The sequence below is a fragment of the Esox lucius genome, chromosome 16 (assembly GCF_011004845.1).
Source record: "Esox lucius isolate fEsoLuc1 chromosome 16, fEsoLuc1.pri, whole genome shotgun sequence".
Classification (NCBI taxonomy): domain Eukaryota; kingdom Metazoa; phylum Chordata; class Actinopteri; order Esociformes; family Esocidae; genus Esox; species Esox lucius.
Window position 1 is genome coordinate 32,830,389 of NC_047584.1, and position 23,582 is coordinate 32,853,970.

A 23,582-nucleotide genomic window follows, 5' to 3' on the forward strand; every position below is an offset into this window, starting at 1 on the left:
ATATTTTTTTTCATTATTATTACTTTTTCGATAAATTATCAATATAATATTAAATGTGAAAAACTTTCTGGCGTGATTTGATTGATCTCTATTTTAGCCTTAGATAAGCTGAAACTGACCTAATGATTTGGACTCCACTGTTTTTTATTTCATTGTTAATATTATAGGACCTTTGTTTTTTTTATTTAGAATCTAATATATTATTTTATATACCATATATGATATTCACAAAATTACTGACAACATACAGACAACATTTGGTGGCACAGCCTTTGGTCAAAATAACTCTGGGGTGTCCAAACTATTCCACAGAGCGCTGTGTGTCTGCAGGTTTTCACTCTCACCTAGTACTTGATTGACTAATTAGGTTACTAATTGGTTAGTTTCTACCCTCACCTGGTTGTTTAGCTGTGAACTGGGAACCAATTTATAGGAAAAACCAAAAACCTGCAGACACTCAGTTCTCTGTGGAACTCTGGTTGGACACCCATGAAATATAGTGGGGAGTACAAGTATTTGATACACTGCCCGATTTTGCAGGTTTTCCTACTTACAAAGCATACAAAGGTACACTTCAACTGTGAGAGACGGAATCTAAAACAAAAATCCAGAAAATCTACATTGTATGATTTTTTTATAATTGATTTGCATTTTATTGCATGACATAAGTATTTGATCACCTACCAACTAGTAAGAATTCCAGCTCCCACAGACCTGTTAGTTTTTTTTTAAGAAGCCCTCCTGTTCCCCACTCATTACCTGTATTAACTGCCCCTGTTTGAACTCATTACCTGTATAAAAGACACCTGTCCACACACTCAATCAAACAGACTCCAACCTCTCCACAATGGCCAAGAACAGAGAGCTGTGTAAGGACATCAGGGATAAAATTGTAGATCTGCACAAGGCTGGGATGGGCTACAGGACAATAGGCAAGCAGCTTGGTGAGAAGGCAACAATTGTTGGCGCAATTGTTAGAAAATGGAAGAAATTCAAGATGATGGTCAATCTCCCTCGGTCTGGGATTCCATGCAAGATCTCACCTCGTGGGGCATCAATGATCATGAGGAAGGTGAGGGATCAGCCCAGAACTACACGGCAGGACCTGGTCAATGACCTGAAGAGAGCTGGGACCACAGTCTCAAAGAAAACCATTAGTAACACACTATGCCGTCATGGATTAAAATCCTGCAGAGCACGCAAGGTCTCCCTGCTCAAGCCAGCGCATGTCCAGGCCCGTCTGAAGTTTGCCAATGACCATCTGGTCAAGAACTACAGAAAACGTATGATCTCTGTAATGGCAAACAAAGGTTTCTGTACCAAATATTAAGTTCTGCTTTTCTGATTTATCAAATACTTATGTCATGCAATAAAATGCTAATTAATTACTTAAAAATCAGACAATGTGATTTTCTGGATTTTTGTTTTTGATTCCGTCACTCAGTTTAATTTACAGACTTCTACATGCTTTGTAAGAAGGAAAACCTGCAAAATTGTCAGTGTATCAAATACTTGTTTTCCCCACTGTAACTGCACTCAAACCTTTTCTATAGTCATGGATGAGCTTCCTGCCCCTCTGGACTGGCAGTTTGATTCACTCTTCTTCAAACTGCTCCAGTTCTCCCAGATTTTAAGGGTGCCTCCCAAGTGCTGTTTTCAGACACTTCCACAAGAATTCAATAGAATTTTATCTGGGCTCATTGAAAAAGTCCAGCATTTTGTCTTGAACCCCGTCTGGCTTCTTTCTCAAGTTCAGTGTTTGGGGTCATTTTCTTGCTGGAAGATCCATCACATTTGAGGACACTGTGTTCAACATTACCCACCAAGTGCCAGAGGGAACAAAGCAAATTCCCTGAAATATCTCTGTACCTCCATGTTTGACTGTGGGGAACAGGTTTTTTTCTTTGAAGGCTTCATTTTATTTTCTAAACATGTAGAGAAGGTTTACCAAAAAGCTCTAATTTGGTATCACCTGTCCACAGATGGTCCCAGAAGGATTCTGGCATGTTCAGGTGTGTTTTGGCAAATTGCAGTAACGCTTTCTTATGCCTCTCCTGGGTCTCCTACCATATTGAGTGTGTGCAGCAGGGTCTTCCTCGGTCTCCTACCCTACAACCACGTTTCTTTAGGTTGGCGATGGATGGTGTGAATTGAACCTATTGTACGATGACATGAGCCTTAGACCTCTTGATAACATCCAGATCTCTCCTTTTCTCTATTGAAATGGTTGAATTAGTGATTTTCATTTCGCAATCACCTGCAACTCACCACAAATTCAAGTGAAAAATATCACTTTCTTGAAATCTATTCCTCAATACTTCTGTAATATGCCAGTAATATTGTCCTGGCCATTTTAGGATTTCTTTGTGGAAGAAGCTAGGATTTATTAAACTATATAGATGTTTTGTTACTGAATACATAAGTTTATACCAAACGATTTTTGAATTTCAACAGTTTTCGAGAATAAATTGATTATTGGAATAGGGAATAAGGGACAAGAAGATGTGGTAAATTGCTAATATAACACAACTAAGAGAGTTCTTTAGGCACAACATATCATGAAGGGAATATACTACAATCTCCTGAGAGATTTCTTTTATAAAACTGTTACCAACGCAATTAGAACAGTAAAAGGTGATGTAATGTCATACCCGTGGTATTCAGGCATTCTGAATTCTGATTGGCTGATAGTGTTGGTATATGACACTGTATACCACGGTTATGACATCATACTGTCCTAATTACGATGTTAACCGCTTCAAGAAGTCATCGCTGGGGTTCACAATATATTGCTAATACAGCACAACCAAGAGCTTTGTCACTCTGTGATCCGTAGTACCTAAGAACATCTCTTAGCCGTCATTTGTTCACTAAACCCCCTTGTGCCTTATTCCATGCATATACCAACACTATCAGCCAATCATCATTCAGTATTTGGACAGGCTGGTTTCGAGTTTCCAGATCCCAGGTGGCTCGGACATGGTTTATGATGTCTGAGAGTAGCCCATGGGGGAAAGGCTTGGTGATGCCAGAGTCGTCTGGAGGCCATCTTTCATCTGGACACTGCTGGCTGCTGAGGGTTAGATAATAATGACATAATCCATAATAATGTCTGGCACAGTGTTGTTGGATGGTTAAGAAGACGTTACATTTTCCATAGAATTCCATTGACTTTATTCCAGGATTTATTAAAGAGCTGTCCTCCCCTGACAAGTCCCCAGCTGGGTATTAATGGAAACATCCAATATGTTACGTGTGAAGAGCAGTAAAACCGAGAGCAGACCTCACGTGCAAGGTGTATCAGAAAATCTTGGATGGGCTGGATGAAAACAAGTCTCAGTGAATTGTTTAACCTCTGTCCAGATGGAGACTAGCTATACATATTGTGTGTTCTGCTGTGGAAGAAATGGCACAGTTGTTACAGATCCTACACACATTAAAACACTCAGTAACTTACTGTCAACAGATGTCTTTAGTATCCTGGCAACACAACCGTCGTATTGACACTTCAGAGGCAGGTGATGGTTGTCTGGCCGGTGTTCAAGAACCTTTGTCAACCAGCCCAACATACAATATTCTTTTTTCGTTTTTTAGGTTTATGAAAATGTACAATACTATTACAGTGCATCTACACAACTTACAACAGTTATAACTGTGTTTTCAGGATTTGTTATTTTTCATTTATACATAGTCTATATCTGCATAGTTAACACAACTGTTATTCACTGTTTTTGTTAGTTAATTCATTAAATCAGTTATACATTTGCTGAAACAACAGTTTTTATATTGATCAATATATCATTACAAGTTCATCCAAACTTTTCATTTACATATAGTACGAGACATGAAACATCCACCCGGGTAAACCAACAGTGCTGAGCCATTTATAGCAACACCGGAGAAACGGTTCAGCAGAAAACTGTTCCTGGTTACGCGTCATTCCACACTCTTGTCAGGTCACACAAAGATGGAGATTACCTCTCTTAACAGCTCGCCAACATCCACAGCACTTAGACAAAACACAGAACTGTACTCTCTCCGCTCTACTCCTGCTCCGAAAGGCTGAAAGTCAATGTCTTTATGAAGCATCTAGCAGTTACAGCGGGTCCTTCATGCCCGTGGAGTACTCCGTAGCTCCTCGACACCAACGCCGACGAGCGATGCTTTTCGCCACTGGTTCCTCACACCGCCGACTGGGTCTCACTGCACACATAGATGTTACTGGGCTTCACCCTCCGGCGGCTCCGGCCCGGCAACTTTGGACAGAGCCGGCAGCTCTTAGGCATAAACTCCAGACACGCCTCGCGGAACTTCCTGATCCTCCAGCAGTAGATGACCGGGTTGAACACTGTCTTCAGGTAGCTGAGCCAAAGCGCCCCAACGCTGACCGGGTAGAACGCCGGGCTGAAGTAGAACCTCCGGCTGAACACGGCCAGCAGACTCACCACGGTGTGCGGCAGCCAGCACACGGAGAAGCCGATGAAGAGGATGAGGATGGTGGTGAAGGCCCGTGTCTTGAAGCTCATGTCCACGTTGACCTGCGGGGGGCGCTGGAGACCCGTCAGACCCAGCTTGCTGACCTGGCTGAGGGCCGGGAGGCCGGCCTGTTCGGAGGCGTGGTTGTGAATGCGTAGGGCATTGCGGCGCACCGTGTTGAGGATGCACAGGTAGGAGTAGAGCATGACCCCGAACGGCACAAAAAACACGGCCACTGCCAGCAGCACCGTGTAGCTGCGGTCGGCCAGCGACTCACTGTATCCCAGGACGCACTGCGGCGCCCAGGCCCCGCCGATGCCCGCCGCGCCCGCCGAACTGACCCGCCAGCCAATCACAGACGGGAGTGCCACGCAGAGGGACAGCGCCCAGGACGCGACGATGAGCAGCTTGGCGCGGTGTGGCGTCAGTTTGTCCTGCCGCTGGACGATTATGAGGAAGCGGTCCACACTGATGATCAGCAGGATGGACACGCCCTCCAGGACGAAGAGCCAGTAAAGCATGACGGAGGCGCGGCAGAAACCACCCCCGAAGCGCCAGTCGGCGGTTGCCACGGTAACGGCGGTGAACGGCATGCACAGCAGCGACAGCATTATGTCGGAGAAGGCCAGCGTGGCGAGGAGCAGGTTGATGGCGGAACGCATGGCGGGCTTCTGGTACACAATCAGACACACGATGGCGTTGCCCAGGAAACCAATGGCAATCATGAAGATCATGATGGCAGCCAATGTCACACGCAGTGTGGCGGGCATGATGGGGCCGGTGGTGCCAACCCCCAGTGAGGGGGGCGGCGGGGGGGAGATGATCACCCCTTCCTCCTCGTCCGGCTCCATCAGGGGGGCGCACCTAGTGAGGAGACTGCCGTTGCAAAACGCCATGGCGATGGTTACCAGGCTACGAGTCAGTACCTCATCTGGGTCTGACAGTGTACTAATGTGAAGGTTCCCGAGTCAGTAGCGCTTCCTGGTCTCCTCAGTCATGGCAAGGTCTGAAACAGGAGCAAAATTAAACAGGTAAGAAAATTTGATGTTTGAGAGCAACAAAACAAACCACACCAAACACATCAAAATAACCATGGTTAGACAACATACCAGCGGGTGATCACACGGCTGACATCCCCTTATGGTGTTTCCTGTCTATACAGATGGTGTCATGGGAAGTGAAGTCCATACCAGGCCTGCTCTGAAAGGAAGGAAGCTAGTTAATTGGCTAGCAGACTGCTAGTTGACTGGGTACTTGATTGGTTAGTCTATTGGCTAGCTGAGCGGTTAGTTGAATGACTAGCTGAATGGCTAATTGACTGGCCAGTTGATATGCTGGTTGAATGGCAGGTTGATTGGCTGGTTCACTGCCCTGGTTCATTGGCTGGTTGAATGGCTGGTTGACTGGCTGGTTGACTGGCTGGTTGACTGGCTAGTTTTTGGCTAGATATTTGGTTAGTTGATTGGCTGGTTGAATGGCTAGTTGACTGGCTAGTTGATATGCTGCCTGAATGGCTGGTTGACTGGCTGGTTGACAGGCTGGTTGAATGGTTAGTTGGCTGGCTTGTTGACTGGCTAGTTGTGTTGCTATTTGACTGGCTGGTTTACTAGCTGGTTGTTTGGCTAGTTGAATGGCTAGTTGACTGACTGGTTGATAGGCTAGTTGAATGGCTAATTGACTGGCTAATTGATATGCTAATTGATTGGCTAGTTGATATGCTGGTTGATTGGCTGGTTGATTGGCTAGTTGTTTGGCTGATTGACTGGCTAGTTGTTTGGCTAGTTGAATGGCTTGTTGACTGGCTGGTTGATAGGTTAGTTGAATGGCTAGTTGACTGGCTGGTTGATAGGCTAGTTGAATGGGTAATTGACTGGCTAATTGATATGCTAATTGACTGGCTAATTGATATGCTGGTTGACTGTCTAGTTGATATGCTGGTTGACTGGCTAATTGATATGCTGGTTGACTGGCTGCATGCATGTCTCCATTGTTGCATGATCTGCATCTGTTGCTCCACCTCTCGGGTGGAGCAACAGAAGCACCTCCACACCCAGGGACAATGACAGAGCACAAGGTCCATGTTGCCCCAGACATGAAGAGACGGCTGGTTGATAATGGTGGATGCAGATTTAGAAATCCACACACAATATAGATTGATGCAACACACACACACTATAATTTGATACAATACACACACACATTATAAATAGATACAAACACACACACAAACACAGACCTTGTTCCTGAGGCAAAATGTAATCCTCAGGTTCAGCTCCAATACAGAATGTATTCCAGATGAAAGTGAGTGGCATCTTCAAAAGAGCTCACACACAGTTGTTTCCATGGTTACAACCCTTTCTCTCTCTGCGTTGTAGAGGGTTTAGGACTACAGGCTTTCAGGGCTCCATCTTGAGGCACTGAGGGGTTCCTTTAACCCCCCAAACAGAGCCAGGTCCAGAGAGCCCTTCTAAGCATGATGATTCCCCCAATGACACAGCTCTCGGACAGGCAGGTGACAACCTGGAGGGCAGGAGCACTGTGTCAACATTATCAAGCTCATTTATTAATCAATCAATAAGAATATGTGTGTGTGTGTGTGTGTGTGTGTGTGCGTGTGTGTGATATCACTACTTGATATGACACTACAATCTTTGCAAAGATGAATGATCCATTGCATAATGGCTGCTGTCTCACACAGCTGACCTTGTGTCAAGTGTTACTGATCATTGCCAAGGTAACCAGGTCATCAGTCCCATGGCAACAAGGCAAACCCCCCAACACACACACACACATTCCTTCTGCTCCCTGCCATTGTCTGAGACATTATATTGTAAGGTTGCCTTAGTGAGAGGGGCTGTTGCGACCCACATATCAAATCAGCACTTTAACAGTCTCTTGCTGGTTATTTCATTCAGTGCTGCAGTGAAATTACTCTCTTTTATGAATACATTTAGTCAGGACTGAGAAAATGCCGTTGGGAAAGAGCGTAACAGGGCGTCCGGACGTATTTTACCATGCATCAAGGGTTGGATGAGGTCCACCCACCCAGAAAACAAGCACACCGCTTCAATGTGACAGTTAGAGTCTCATCGATGTGACCGGTAGATCCTCATCGATGTGACCGATAGATCCTCATCGATGTGACTGTTAGAGCCTCATCGATGTGACCGATAGATCCTCATCGATGTGACTGTTAGAGCCTCATCGATGTGACCGTTAGAGCCTCATCAATGTGACCGTTAGAGCCTCATCATTGTGACTGGAAGATCCTCATCAATGTGACCGGTAGATCCTCATCGATGTGACTGTTAGATCCTTATCGATGTGACTGTTAGATCCTCATCGATGTGACTGTTAGATCCTCATCGATGTGACCGGTAGATCCTCATCGATGTGACCGTAGATCTCATCGATGTGACTGTTAGAGCCTCATCGATGTGACCGATAGATCCTCATCGATGTGACTGTTAGAGCCTCATCGATGTGACCGTTAGAGCCTCATCAATGTGACCGTTAGAGCCTCATCATTGTGACTGGAAGATCCTCATCAATGTGACCGGTAGATCCTCATCGATGTGACTGTTAGATCCTCATCGATGTGACTGTTAGATCCTCATCGATGTGACTGTTAGATCCTCATCGATGTGACCGGTAGATCCTCATCGATGTGACCGGTAGATCCTCATCGATGTGACTGTTAGATCCTCATCGATGTGAACGGTAGCTCCTATCGACTGTGACCGGTAGATCCTCATCGATGTGACCGGTAGATCCTCATCGATGTGACTGTTAGATCCTCATCGATGTGACTGTTAGATCCTCATCGATGTGACTGTTAGATCCTCATCGATGTGACCGGTAGATCCTCATCGATGTGACTGTTAGATCCTCATCGATGTGAACGGTAGCTCCTATCGACTGTGACCGGTAGATCCTCATCGATGTGACCGGTAGATCCTCATCGATGTGACTGTTAGATCCTCATCGATGAGAACGGTAGCTCCTATCGACTGTGACCGGTAGATCCTCATCGATGTGACCGGTAGATCCTCATCGATGTGACTGTTAGATCCTCATCGATGTGAACGGTAGCTCCTATCGACTGTGACCGGTAGATCCTCATCGATGTGACCGGTAGATCCTCATCGATGTGACTGTTAGATCCTCATCGATGTGACTGTTAGATCCTCATCGATGTGACTGTTAGATCCTCATCGATGTGACCGGTAGATCCTCATCGATGTGACCGGTAGATCCTCATCGATGTGACTGTTAGATCCTCATCGATGTGACCGGTAGCTCCTATCGACTGTGACCGGTAGATCCTCATCGATGTGACCGGTAGATCCTCATCGATGTGACTGTTAGATCCTCATCAATGTGACTGTTAGATCCTCATCGATGTGACTGTTAGATCCTCATCGATGTGACTGTTAGATCCTCATCGATGTGACCGGTGGATCCTCATCGATGTGACTGTTAGATCCTCATCGATGTGACTGTTAGATCCTCATCGATGTGACTGTTAGATCCTCATCGATGTGACTGGTGGATCCTCTGACTCCAGTTTGTATTATTTATTTGATTGTATTTCTAATTTTCAATGTACTTTCACACTTTTCAAACACGTGGACACGTTTTTAGATGCTTACTTTATAAATCATCCGATATTATTACACCACAAACACAAAATTGTGGAGAACATGTAAGTGGCAAACTCTCAAACTTTAGAGGAAAGGAGTCAAGGCAACAGAGAGATGAGGGAGGAGGGAGAACGTCAGGAGAACGTCTGTTCTCCCGAGTTTATTACCTGCCTAAAGAACTCGTCATCTATTTCAAAAAGGAAAAGTGGTGCTTTAGATTTTTGCATTAATTTGTTGTTATTAAATCTTTCATTCATACAGGGATTATGTGTCTCTTTTCCAAATGATGTTTGTTAACACAATTACAATCACATATAGAGCAGATATTATATACAGAGATCAGATAATGTAACACAGGATCCTGGACAGACTGGCCTGGCTGATCAGGAGGATGTCACACACATGGAGATGGCAGACAGACTGGCAGACAGACAAGCAGACAGACAGATAGGAATGCGGGCAGACAGACAGTCAGACAGACAGACAGACAAGCATACAGACAGACAGATAGGAATGCGGGCAGACAGACTGTCAGACAGACAGACAAGCAGACAGACAGATAGGAATGCAGGCAGACAGACTGTCAGACAGACAGACAAGCAGACAGACAGATAGGAATGCAGGCAGACAGACAGACAAAGTCAGATAGGCAGACAAACAGACAGACAGGCAGACAACAGACAAACAAACAGACAAACAGGTAGACAGACAGAAAAACAGACAGACAGGCAGGCAGACCAACAAACAGACAAACAGGTAGACAGACAGACAAACAGACAGACAGGCAGGCAGACCAACAAACAGGTAGACAGACAAACCGACAGGCAGACAAGCAGACAGACAGACAGGCAAGGCAAACAGACAGACAGGAAGGTAGACAGGCAGACAGACAGGCAGACAGACAAAAAGACAGACAGACAAACAAACAGAAAAGCAGGCAGACAGACAGACAGTCAGACAGACATTATCACCTGCTCAAGACTGAACTGACTTGAGTTGTATTGAAAAAAAACAGTTGTTATCACATATTATACATATCAAGCATCAGACTATGCTCCTACAACGCAGTCATAGTTTGAATCCGAGCGACTCAGTTATAGCCACATAAAGAAATGTGTAGTAAATCTATATAAGCTACAACAAAAAGGCCCTGCATCCAATTACGGCGTGGGGTCCTCACGTCAATGCATTCTCTCCAATTAGGACGACATTGGACGACATATTTGCGGTACTCGGCCCTCTTTACTAGCCAATGAGAATGCAGATTATAATTCTGTCAACACAGAGAGATTAGCCCTCCTCTTCTTCACGTCAATATATGGTTGCTGGGATACGACAGACCTGCATTGATTGAGAGAGTAGCTGTTTATGTACTCATGGAGTCTCTCTCTCCGTGTGTGTACTTGTGTGTGTTTACGTGTGTGTGTGTGTGTGTGTGTGTGTGTGTGTGTGTATGTGTGAGAGAGAGCGAGTGAGAGAGAGAGAACAATAGAAGCCATATATGACAAAATCGTACCGTTACATATAACAGATTTCGGTCGAAATAGGCATTTGTTATTATTGTCGGAACCATTGTTTCTTCCTGTGTTGTGCAAACGCCTCACTAAGGGCTATAACGAAACATGATTTCCAATGGAAGACATCCAGTCAGATGTGAGAGCGAGCCAGACCTGAACCAAAGGCCTGTGGCATGTGTCCGTGGTTCACCTTTACCAATAACCATATTTAAATGTGTGTAAAATAGATTCTGATTGACATCTCATATTTCCACATCGTGCCGTCGTATGCGCAACCGATCTATCTCCTCCGTAAATTCTGATTAGATTCACATCTGATTAATCATTCAGTAATTAATTTAAGCAATTGCCTATTTCGAACGCATTCTTTGTTATGTAATGGTGCGGTTTTGTACATATCGCAAAAATAGCCTGCATATTTCGTGATTAGCGGGATTTCGAGCGCAATCATTGCAATGTGGAAACGGTAGACAATGACAGGTAATAAAACAACAACATACCTTTGATGACGGGGAGTCACAAAGTCGCTAATGATGAGTCTCAGGTGGCTTGTCTAGCGGTCCTTAAGCTGCTGTCATTAGACGACTTACAGGCGGACGCACCGTCCATGGTAGTCATCCATTCCTCGGCCGCCTCCCATACAGCCTTCCCTCCAAGACCCTCTTCATTCCACAATCGGAAGTCAAAACGTGTGCAGTCGCTTGCTGACGCGCGAACCGCTGAGCGATGCGCAGGTTTAAAGGAGCTGCTTTGAAGAGGAAATATCGACTTGCCGACTGAAATTCGTTATTTCACTGAGGAAAAAATCTAAGTCAAAAATGAAGTGAGAGTGAAACAGATCTCACAAATGTATAGGCTACAACAGTCAAAATGTCACTTATCGTGACTGACTACACACATCTATCCATGTAGTCAACATAGTCAAAAAAAATACTGTAGTAGATATACATACATGTACACACACACATCCACACATCCACACTCGCGTGCAGGTGGGCACAGGCCGAAGACGACTGGAGCCAACACTACTGGGGAAGACCTGACGTCATGGTCCAGAGTGCAGTAACCGTGTTATTCCCAGTAGATGGCAGCATTGCCATACAACTGTTCACTAGATATTGGAGCACCACACGGACGCCTCTCAGGGTCAGTGGTGATACACAACCATTTGCAAACGTACAAATACAACACACACACGCACACAAGGTTGTCAACCGCTCCATGCATGCATGCATGCCAATGTTTTGTAAAAAAGTAAATCATCATCTACCTGTTCACGCAGGCTTCTATACTTTCCTTGATATTTAAGATGTAGAAATGCGGATCACAATTCCTATACTAGACCCACGTATATGGTATTTGTATTATATTGGAGCATGAACGAAAAAGTAGTGAAGCTCTGTTTACTGTCTTCTGTACTGACTCACACGCACAAACACACACGCACACACACACACACACACACTGCCCACCCCTCCTCCTTCCTCTTTACACTTGCCATGCAGAGCGAGATGCTGTTCATGGGCGTGCAAGCTTGTCTAAATTGGCATCGCGCCCACGTGCCGAACGTACCCGTCAAACGCGTTCCACTCCGCCGGCTGGGCGCATGCATGCCGGTCACGTCCCGTGACACCCACACGACACGGCACACCGCTCTCTTAGTGGGGAGAGAATTCATTTCCCCCTCCATTATTCCACAGATGTTTGCTTAGATTCTTTCCTTCCTCTGTGATGGAGAGAGCTGGATACTTCATCACATTACTCACTATGAGAGCAAACACGGTAGGCTGAAGAAAAATCATGTCCAGCACTCAGTCTGAATGTAGAAAATGTAGGTGTTTTTGCTGGCAGTTTGTAAAAACAACTTGCTTTTCTAGTTTCTGAAAGGTATTTAAATGGTCAGTCTAATTCATTCAGATCCTGGCTTGGTCAGTCTAGAGATCTGTTACCAGTGAGATGTGTCCAGGGAGATCTGTTACCAGGGAGATGTGTCCAAGAAGATATGTTACCAGGGAGATGTGTCCAAGAAGATCTGTTACCAGGGGGATGTGTCCAGGGAGATCTGTTACCAGGGAGATGTGTCCAGGGAGATGTGTCCAGGGAGATGTGTCCAGGGAGATGTGTCCAGGGAGATATGTTTCCAGGGAGATGTGTCCAGGGAGATGTTGGGTGTTGTTGGATCTACTAGTGACAGGAGAACACACACACACAAACTCACACACATACACACAGAGACAGACACACACACACATACAGACATGTTTTCTATCTTGGTGGGGATCTACAACATAGAAACACGTTTCCCATCCCCTAGCCCTAAACCTAACCCTTAACCTAAACCTAACCCTTGACCTAAACCTAACCCTTACCTTGACCGTTACCTCAATTATCCTAACGCCTTCCACTAAACCTTACTGTTAACCCTGAAAGTAACCCGTTTCATGCACTATGCCCAAGTATGTTTTTTTCCCTATGCCTAACTCCAAAACTTCTACTGTGGGGACTAGAAATTCCTATGGGAAACACATTTTTCAGGTTTACTGTCTTTGTGGGGACATCAGGTCCTCTACACAGTGGGGAGAACAAATATTTGATACACTGCCAATTTTGCAGGTTTTCTCACTTCAACTGTGAGAGACGGAATCTAAAACATAAATCCAGAAAATCACATTGTATGATTTTTAATTAATTAAGACATAAGTCTTTGTCTAAAATCAGACATAAGTATTTGATTACTTACCAACCAGTAAGAATTCCGACTCTCACAGACCTATTAGTTTTTCTTTAAGAAGCCCTCCTGTTCTCCACTCATTACCTGTATTAACTGCACCTGTTTGAACTCATTGCCTGTATAAAAGACACCTGTCCACACACTCAATCAAACAGACTCCAACCTCTCCACAATGGCCAAAACCAGAGAGCTGTGTAAGGACATCAGGGATAAAATTGTAGACCTGGACAAGGCTGGGATGGGCTACAGGACAATAGGCAAGCTGTTTGGTGAGAAGGCAACACCTGTTGGTGCAATTATTACAAAAAGGAAGAAGTTCAAGATGACGGTCAATCTCACTCGATCTGGGGCTCCATGCAAGATCTCACCTCGGGGGGCATCAATGATCATGAGGAAGGTGAGGGATCAACCCATAACTACACGGCAGGACCTGGTCAATGACCTGAAGAAAGCATTGAGGTGGAAACATCATTCTTTGGGGATGCTTTTCTGCAAAGGGGACAGGACGACTGCACCGTATTGAGGGGAGGATGGATGGGGCCATGTATTGTGAGATCTTGGCCAACAACCTCCTTCCCTCAGCAAGAGCATTGAAGATGGGTCGTGGCTGGGTCTTCCAGCATGACAACGACCTGAAACACACAGCCAGGGCAACTAAGGAGTGGCTCCATAAGAAGCATCTCAAGGTCCTGGAGTGGCCTAGCCAGTCTCCAGACCTGAACCCAATAGAAAATCTTTGGAGGGAGCTGAAAGTCTGTATTGCCCAGCGACAGCCCCGAATCCTGAAGGATCTGGAGAAGGTCTGTATGGAGGAGTGGGCCAAAATCCCTGCTGCAGTGTGTGCAAACCTGGTCAAGAACTACAGGAAACATATGATCTCTGTATTTGCAAACAAAGGTTTCTGTACCAAATATTAAGTTGTGCTTTTCTGATGTATCAAATACTTATGTCATGCAATAAAATGCAAATGAATTACTTAAAAATCATACAATGTGATTTTCTGGATTTTTGTTTTAGATTACGTCTCTCACAGTTGAAGTGTACCTATGATATAAATTACAGACTTCTACATGCTTTGTAAGAAGGAAAACCTGCAAAATCGGCAGTGTATCAAATACTAGTTCTCCCCACGGTAGATTACACATTTACACATGCATACAAACATGCTGACACAATCCAACTTTAAAAAATGTGGCTAAAACAACTCCAGACTCTAAAAGCCTGTCTCCATCTCACATGGAAATCATTTCAAGGCCTTCCCTGTCTCTTTCCCAACCAACCAACCCTTCCCCTCCCCCATTCCTCCCCCCCACCTCTCTTTTGCCTTTTCCTGCAGCACTGAGCCTTCCTGTGGTGCTTGTGAGGCTGGGATGAAAAGCACAGCTACTCTCGTTCTGGTCTCACGTCTTGTCTGTCTCCCTGCACACCTCTTTGATCTCTCTCTGCACCTGTCTGTCTGTTCCCATACATGCTCCCTTCGTCCCCCCAGACCTCATATTTCTCTTGCATGGGACTTGAGGTTGGGGATGGAGGCCTGGGCAAGACACTCCCCCGTCTCTATCTACACTCCCCCCTCTCAATCCATACTCCCCCCTCTCTATTTATACTCCCCCCTCTCTATCTACACTCCCCCCTCTCTATCTACACTCCCCCCTCTTTATCTACACTCCCCCCTCTCTATCTACACTCCCCCCTCTTTATCTACACTCCCCCCTCTCTATCTACACTCCCCCTCTCTATCTATACTCCCCCCTCTCTATATATACTCCCCCCTCTCTATCTACACTCCCCCCTCTTTATCTATACTCCCCCATCTCTATCTATACTCCCCCCTCTCTATCTACACTCCCCCCTCTTTATCTATACTCCCCCATCTCTATCTATACTCCCCCCTCTCTATCCATACTCCCCCCTCTCTATCTACACTCCCCCCTCTCTATCTATACTCCCCCATCTCTATCTATACTCCCCCCTCTCTATCCATACTCCCCCCTCTCTATCTACACTCCCCCCTCTCTATCTATACTCCCCCCTCTCTATCCATACTCCCCCCTCTCTATCTACACTCCCCCTCTCTATCTATACTCCCCCATCTCTATCTATACTCCCCCCTCTCTATCCATACTCCCCCCTCTCTATCTACACTCCCCCCTCTCTATCTATACTCCCCCATCTCTATCTATACTCCCCCCTCTCTATATATACTCCCCCCTCTCTATCTACACTCCCCCCTCTTTATCTATACTCCCCCATCTCTATCTATACTCCCCCCTCTCTATCCATACTCCCCCCTCTCTATCTACACTCCCCCCTCTCTATCTATACTCCCCCATCTCTATCTATACTCCCCCCTCTCTATCCATACTCCCCCCTCTTTATCTATACTCCCCCCTCTCTATCTAGACTCCTCCCTCTTTATCCATACTCCCTCCTCTCTACCCCCCCTTCTCTAGTCATACTTCCCCCTTCTATATTTATACCCCAGTTCTCGATGCGTGCTCCCACTTTTCTCTATCCTGACTCCTCCCCATTGTGGGAGTTCCTTTTCTCTATCCTGACTCCTCCCCATTGTGGGAGTTTCTTTTCTCTATCCTGACTCCTCCCCATTGTGGGAGTTTCTTTTCTCTATCCTGACTCCTCCCCATTGTGGGAGTTTCTTTTCTGCACTGTCAAACCATCCAGTAAATGTGGAGGAGTTTAAATGTAGTCCCGCCTTGTCAACAGCCAAAAGCAGAAGTCATGTGACAGGCTCTCTCCCCCCCCCCATCCTGCTGAAAACCCCCAAACTATGCTTGTTGGAGGGTGTCTGTTCATCAGTGTTAGTTTCTGGTGGCATACCTGCCTCTGAAAAGTTAACAACACCATACAACACAGATTCATGATGAGCGTGTGTGTGTGTGTGTGCAGAATGAAACAGACAGAAAGAGAAATAGAAACAATGCATAGTACACTGTAAAATGGGGACGAACAACTGTAAGGTCCCCACCTGCAATAGCACAGAGAGTTTGCTCAAAAACACTTTATTGAACACCACAACATTTTAGGCTTGTGAAATTTTTCTTAAGCACACTACAAATCATATTGTAACTGGAAATGTTTTTATGTGTTTTTATCCTCATTCATATGTAGGTTGATACACAGTTCCAGCCAACTGATGGTACAGTCAAAAATATAGATTATATAAAGTATATTGTGCTGTTTTAATATGCATGTACATATTCTTCAATCAATCAATCAAATGTATTTACAAAGTCCTTTTTACAGCAGCAGTTGTCACAAATTGCTTTTACAAAACACCTTGCCTTAAACCCCAAGGAGCAAACAACAATAGTGTTGAATTTCTTATAAAATATCTGTCCCAGTGAAACCCTATTTTCTTCCCCTCCAAAAATAATGGCAGTATCATTGCAGTAACTCCACAGCATGTTCAGAAGAGTCAGAGATTCAGACGTCTGTCACCTGACACACATCTCGCCAAGTTGCTGTGATCTTTGTCACACCCAGACATACAGTGGGCAGAACAAGTATTTGATACACTGCCGATTTTGTAGGCTTTCCCACTTACAAAGCATGTAGAAGTCTGTCATTTTTGTCATAGGTACTCTTCAACTGTGAGTGACAGAATCTAAAACAAAAATCCAGAAAATCACATTGTATGATTTTTAAGTAATTAATTTGCCATTTGACATAAGTATTTGATCACCTACCAACGAGTAAGAATTCCGGCTCTCACAGACCTGTTAGTTTTTCTTTAAGAAGCCCTCCTGTTCTCCACTCATTACCTGTATTAACTGCACCTGTTTGAACACGTTACCTGTATGAAAGACACCTGTTGTCACACTCTTCGTGTGGTGTGGTGTTGGGCAAGGAACCAGGCGCAGGCATATATCGCGTTCGTGGGTTTGACAAACAAAACAAAACCGAACAACGAACGGAAAAACGATACAATCGACTGAATGAAACAAAAGTGTGCGACAACGCGTCTTAACAAGAAATCTTCAAACAGTACATACACGTAACACTCACCGATACACAAACTGACAATAACAAAGATCCACAATGTGGGCAGCAGGGAATAGTCGGTGCCGTGGAGCAGGCACCGGACATAGAGGGGCCCTCCTCGGGCACCCCCATAGCCCCCCCTAAAACATTTCTGGGGAGGCCTCGGTTCTGTGGAGGACCACGGACCAGGTGTTGGGCACCTCGCCCTCGAGTGCTGTGCTCTCCCAGACGAAGGGAAGATGTCCCTCCGCAGACGGAATGGGTACCGGGCCAGCAGCTCCTTAGTGCTGGTGATGGCCCGTTGTCTGCACGCCTCCCCGAGTACACGCTCGACGCGCTCCACGGTAAAGGGAGCTTCCCGCTCCAGGTCTCGGTTGAGAAACGTGCCGAGTATGCACAAGAGGAGGCGGCGATTCCACAGGTGATCCTCCTCCGTCATAGCCTGCTGGTTCCAGTTTAGGTGGATCATTCTGTCACACTCTTTGTGTGGTGTGGTGTTGGGCAAGGAACCAGGCGCAGGCATATATCGCGTTTGTGGGTTTATTTGACAAACAAAACAAAACCGAACAACGAACGGAAAAACTATACATACATACATACATCTTCTTCCGCTTCATCCGGGGCCCGGGTCGCAGTCTAAGCAGGGATGCCCAGACTTCCCTCTCCCCAGACACTTCCTCCAGCTCTTCCGGGGGGACACTGAGGCGTTCCTAGGCCAGCCGGGAGTCATAGTCCCTCCAGCGTGTCCTAGGTCTTCCCCGGGGTCTCCTCCCGGTGGGACGGGACCGGAACACTATACTATCGACTTAATGAAACAAAAGTGCGCGACAACGTGTCTTATCAAGAAATCTTCAAACAGTACATACACACAACACTCACCGATACACGAACTGACAATAACAAAGATCCACATTGTGGGGAGCAGAGGGGAAACATTTAAACACATACAAATTAGTAGATGGGGACCTGGTGTGCATGATTAAGACGTGACAAAACAAGTCTGGGATGTGTTCAAATGTGTAATGGGAAACAGAATTTATGGCACGGTGGCGCTGCTGCTCACCGCACCAGGACACCTGTCTGTGAGAGCCGGAATTCTTATTCGTTTGTAGGCGATCAAATACTTATGTCATGCAATAAAATGCAAATTAATTATTTAAAAATCACACAATGTGATTTTCTTGATTTTTGTTTTAGATTCCATCTCTCACAGTTGAAGTGTACCTATGATAAAAATTACAGACTTCTACATGCTTTGTAAGTAGGAAAACCTGCAAAATCGGCAGTGTATCAAATATTTGTTCTCCCCGCTGTATTTGCCGGCAAACTCACCCTGAAGGAGATTGCATTCAGCCAACAACCAGGACTGAGCGTGCAGGCACCTAAACCTACCACAGGGAGTGGCTAGAGTGTTAATTGACAAGGCAACCGTATCCAACGTCCTCAAAGGGTGGCACTTAGCACGTTGCTAGAGGCCTCTGTGGGACCCTGGCACTGTTGGAATGCAACCAGGATTCAGGTGACTTAGTTAGGTCACTGCATCCCAGGGACCCCCATTCCACATGTAACTTTATCCCAATGGATTCAGGAGAGCTGAACATTGCGGCCTGCCCTCCTCCTCGCCACCCTCGCCATGAGGTTCTGTGTTTTCCCACACAGCTCGTCCAACCGGGAAGTGATGAGACACCCGGTAACCTCAATTAGCTTTGCAGGCGCCCATGGGAGTTGCTAGTGTGTGATGAGAACAGGAAAACCCTTTTGCTGAGGATTCCTTCTCCTCCCCAGGCAATGCGCGCCGATCTGCATCACTCATGGGGCTTCCCAGCAGCCAGACAGCACGCAGCGCAGCCAAGACCCAAATCCAGACAGGGCCGATTAGCTTGGCGCTGTGAAAGAGCCCCGAAAAATATTTAATTATAGTAAACAAAGAGATTATTTCAGGAAGTGTTGTACTTTTGTGGTCTCATGTTCTGAAAAAGGATTGGTCATTCCAAGGGATAATAATGTGTAACAAAAGTTGAAGGCTTCTAGTTCAATACACTGTTTGTAGGGACGTGCACCTGGCATTCTGCTCTACGTTCCAGGGGTGCTTCTATCTCGGCTATGAGGCTTCTGTTGTATAACGAGTTTGAAAACTACAGTTCTCTGAACATTTATAACAACCCCCCCCCCCACACACACACACACACACACACACACCTTCAGATCCGAGAATTGAGATTCACCGAGCGGCCATCTACAGCGTCTGATGAGACAACCCTTTAAAGGGCCCCTTTCATCCCCTAATTCCTGCTTTATCTCCCATTTCTACACCACTAAGCTGCCACCAGGATCACATTACAATCCAAAGGGCTTAACTTTGCCACCGCGGAGGACGGGAGCAGGGCAGGGGTGTGTTGCCCATGCATCATCAGGGTTGGCGAACACTGCAGGAGGGCAGTGAGGAGAGGAGGAGAGGATGCTGCGGAAGGAATTTTAGAGTGCGTCCAAATGTATTCTTTTACAATCAGCATGTGTCCTGAATTTTCATATTACTGTACTGTGCACTTTTAGGGGGAAAAAGGGGTTGAAAAGGGTTTGGGTTTCCAAGGAAGAAGCTTTTATGGCTCCCAGAAGAATTTTTTGGTTGTAAGTAAATCTTTCCTCAGTGGAAAAGGATTTATAACCCTGTTTCCAAAACAGTTGGGACGCTGCATAAAATGTAAATAAAAACAGAATGCAATGATGTGCCATTCGTTTATTTATTATATTTATAATTTATTTGAAAATAACATATATATAAAATGTTTAGACTGAGACATTTTATTGTTTTTGGAAAACTATCCATTTTTTATTTGATGCCAGCAACACGTTTCAAAAAAGTTGGGACGGGGGAATGTTTACCACTGTGTTGGATCACCTCTTCTTCTGACAATACTCTGTAATTGTTTGGGAACTGAGGAGATCAATTGCTGTAGTTTTCCAAGTGAAATGTTTTCCCATTCTTGCTTGATATTGGATTTCAGCTGCTCAACCGTTCGAGGTCTCCTTTGTCATATTTTTAGTTTCATAAAGTGCCACAAAATGGTTTTCTGAAGTGTTCCTGAGCCCATGCATTGATGTCCACTACAGAACCGTGTCTGTTTTAAATGCAGCGCCACCTGAGGCCCCGAAGATCACACTCTGAGTGGCACTTTATTCCTCCCAGCGATCCTGTTCGAGTGCAGAATATAAGGACGTCTGTTGTTGAAGGAATTTGAAAATGCATCCAAATGTATTATTTTACATCAGCATGTGTCCTCAATTTCTATATCCTGAATCATGTCTGTTTAAAATGCAGTGCCGCCTGAGGGCCCGTAAAGCTCAGCCATCCAATATTGGATTTCACCCTTGTCCCTTGCGTACAGACATTTCTCCGGATTCTCTGAATCTTTTAATTATATTATGTACCGTAGATGATGAAATCCACAAAATCTGTACAATTTTACATTGAGAAAAGTTATTCTTAAATTGTTGCACTATTTGCCTACGCAGTCTTTCACAGAGTGTTGAACCCCTTCCCATCTTTACTTCTGAAAGACTCATCCTCTCTAGAATGCTCTTCTTATACTTGTTGCCAATTAAACTAATTACTTGTGAGATGTTCCACCTGTTTTTTTTGGGGTTACACAAAATGTCCAGTCTTTTGTTGCCCCTGTCCCAAAGTCAATGCAGAATGCTGCTGGCATCAAATTCAAAGTGGGCATTTATTTTTTTAAGAAATAATAACCATTTGATATGATGTCTTTGTATTATTTTTCTATTGAATATAGGGTTTAAGTGATTTGCTAAATATTGCATTCTGTTATTATTATTGCATTCAGCATCCCAACTTTTGGAAATAGTGTTATATATGAAACCAAAAAGGGTTTTATATATATATATATATAGTGTAGGCATTCTCACTGAGTATGTAATACTGAATTTGTATCTCGACAGGTGCCTTTATTTTTTACTTATAGGGTCCATCTGATCCTTAACACCAAATCAGGACTCTGACCATCCTCTGGCATTAGATAAGAACTCTGACCATCCTCTGGCATTAGATAAGAACTCTGACCATCCTCTGGCATTAGATAAGAACTCTGACCATCCTCTGGCATTAGATAAGAACTCTGACCATCCTCTGGCATTAGATAAGAACTCTGACCATCCTCTGACATTAAATAAGAACTCTGACCATCCTCTGGCATTAGATAAGAACTCTGACCATCCTCTGGCATTAGATAAGAACTCTGACCATCCTCTGACATTAAATAAGAACTCTGACCATCCTCTGACATTAGATAAGAACTCTGATCATCCTCTGGCATTAGATAAGAACTCTGACCATCCTCTGACATTAGATAAGAACTCTGATCATCCTCTGGCATTAGATAAGAACTCTGACCATCCTCTGACATTAAATAAGAACTCTGACCATCCTCTGGCATTAGATAAGAACTCTGACCATCCTCTGACATTAAATAAGCAGTAAATGGTCTGGTCCTATCATCATTATAACAGATGATACTTGGAGGATCCTGTAGGCATTCTTCAGACTGAATACAATGAGTTATTCAATGATGACAAATGAACACCAACAGGTTTTTACCATTCTGAGGAAACGTGAGAACATCCCTGACCTGTTGTGAGTGTTGAGTACCTGAGCTTACTGGCTGAACTGAACCCACGCTCAAAAACAGGCCTCTCACATGTACAAGTTGAGCCAGAGAAAGAGCCATTTCCATATAACCCAAAGGCCTGAGCTTCCTTTAATGTACAGCAGATACACACACACACACACACACACATTAACACACAGCACCCCGACACGCACACACACCTGTTTCTCATGCTCTCAGTGGTAAATCTGTAGAGACCCCTCCACCCCTCCACAGTGAACATTCTGTCCTCAAAGTTGATGTGTTGGAAGCAGGAACAATGGGCAAGCATAAGGATCTGAGTGACTTTAACAAGGACCAAATTCTGATGGCTAGACAACTGGGTCAGAACATCTCCAAAACATCAGCCCTTGTGGGGTGTTCCCGGTCTGCAGTGGTCAGTACCTATCAAAAGTGGTCCAAGGAAGGAAAAGCGGTGAACCGGCGACAGGGTCATGAGCGGCCAAGGCTCACTGAGGCACGTGGGGAGCGAAGGCTGGTCCGTGTGGTCCGATCCAACAGACAAGCTACTGTAGCTCAAATTGCTGAAAAAGTTAATGCTGGTACTGATAGAAAGGCGTCAGAACACACAGTGCATCTATATGGGGCTGTATAGCCACAGACCAGTCAGGGTGCCCATGCTGACCCATGTCCACTGCCAAAGGTGCCTACAATGGGCATGTGAGCATCAGAACTGGACCACAGAGCAATGGAAGAAGGTGGCCTGGTCTGATGAATCACATTTTCTTTTCCATCACTTGGATAGCCAGGTGCGTGTTCGTCGTTTACCTGGAGAACACATGGCACCAGGATGCACTATCCATTGCCGTTCGTTGCCTTTCATGCAACAGTATTCCCTGATGACATTGGCCTCTTTCAGCAGGATAATGCGCCCTGCCACAAAGCAAAATATTTCAGGAATGGTTTGAGGAACACAACAACAAGATCAACGTTTTGACTTGGCCTCCAAATTCCCCAGATCTCAATCCAATTGAGCATCTGGACAAACAGGTCTGATCCATGGAGGCCCCACCTCACAACTTACAGGACTTAAAGGATCTGCTTCTAACGTCTTGGTGCCAGATACCACAGCACACCTTCAGAGGTCCAGTGGAGTCCATGCCTCGACGGGTCAGGGCTGTTTTGGGAGCAAAAGGGGGACCTCCACAATAGTAGGCAGGTGGTCATAATGTTATGGCTGATCGGTGTACAATAGATGTACTGGCTTCCGATTATGATAATGGAAACACACAATGTAAAATGTAATTAAAAAGGATATTTTTATGATAGAGGCCCAGCACGCCCCCCCCCCCCCACACACACACATCGCAGGCCCAGGTGTAACCACACCTCCGATACTTACACGCGGGTCCCCAACATACAGTCACATGAAGGAAAACCATTACACGCGTGTCCCCAACATACAGTCACATGAAGGAAAACCGTTACACACGTGTCCCCAACATACAGTCACATGAAGGAAAACCGTTACATGTGTGTCCCCAACATACAGTCACATGAAGGAAAACCATTACACGCGTGTCCCCAACAT

General features: G+C 45.2%; 1 protein-coding gene across 2 annotated transcripts; it reads right to left on the reverse strand.

Moving 5' to 3' along the window:
* Positions 1 to 3,172: 3,172 nt before the first annotated feature.
* Positions 3,173 to 11,622, reverse strand: gpr45 (G protein-coupled receptor 45). 2 transcript variants are annotated; one of them, XM_020054613.2, is made up of 4 exons: positions 11,137 to 11,622; positions 6,713 to 6,996; positions 5,586 to 5,671; positions 3,173 to 5,482 (listed from the first exon to the last, which is right to left on the reverse strand). In XM_020054613.2, exon 4 carries the CDS (start codon positions 5,370 to 5,372, stop codon positions 4,182 to 4,184), a length of 1,191 nt encoding a protein of 396 aa, XP_019910172.1. In that variant the 5' UTR covers positions 5,373 to 5,482; positions 5,586 to 5,671; positions 6,713 to 6,996; positions 11,137 to 11,622; the 3' UTR covers positions 3,173 to 4,181. The 2 variants fall into 2 exon arrangements, with proteins under 2 accessions (XP_019910172.1, XP_010878822.1); XM_010880520.3 differs by lacking the exon at positions 5,586 to 5,671.
* Positions 11,623 to 23,582: the final 11,960 nt, after the last annotated feature.

Excerpts from the sequence above, each read along its gene's own strand:
- gpr45 (XM_010880520.3), bottom strand. The coding sequence starts at position 5,372 with ATGGCGTTTTGCAACGGCAGTCTCCTCACTAGGTGCGCCCCCCTGATG.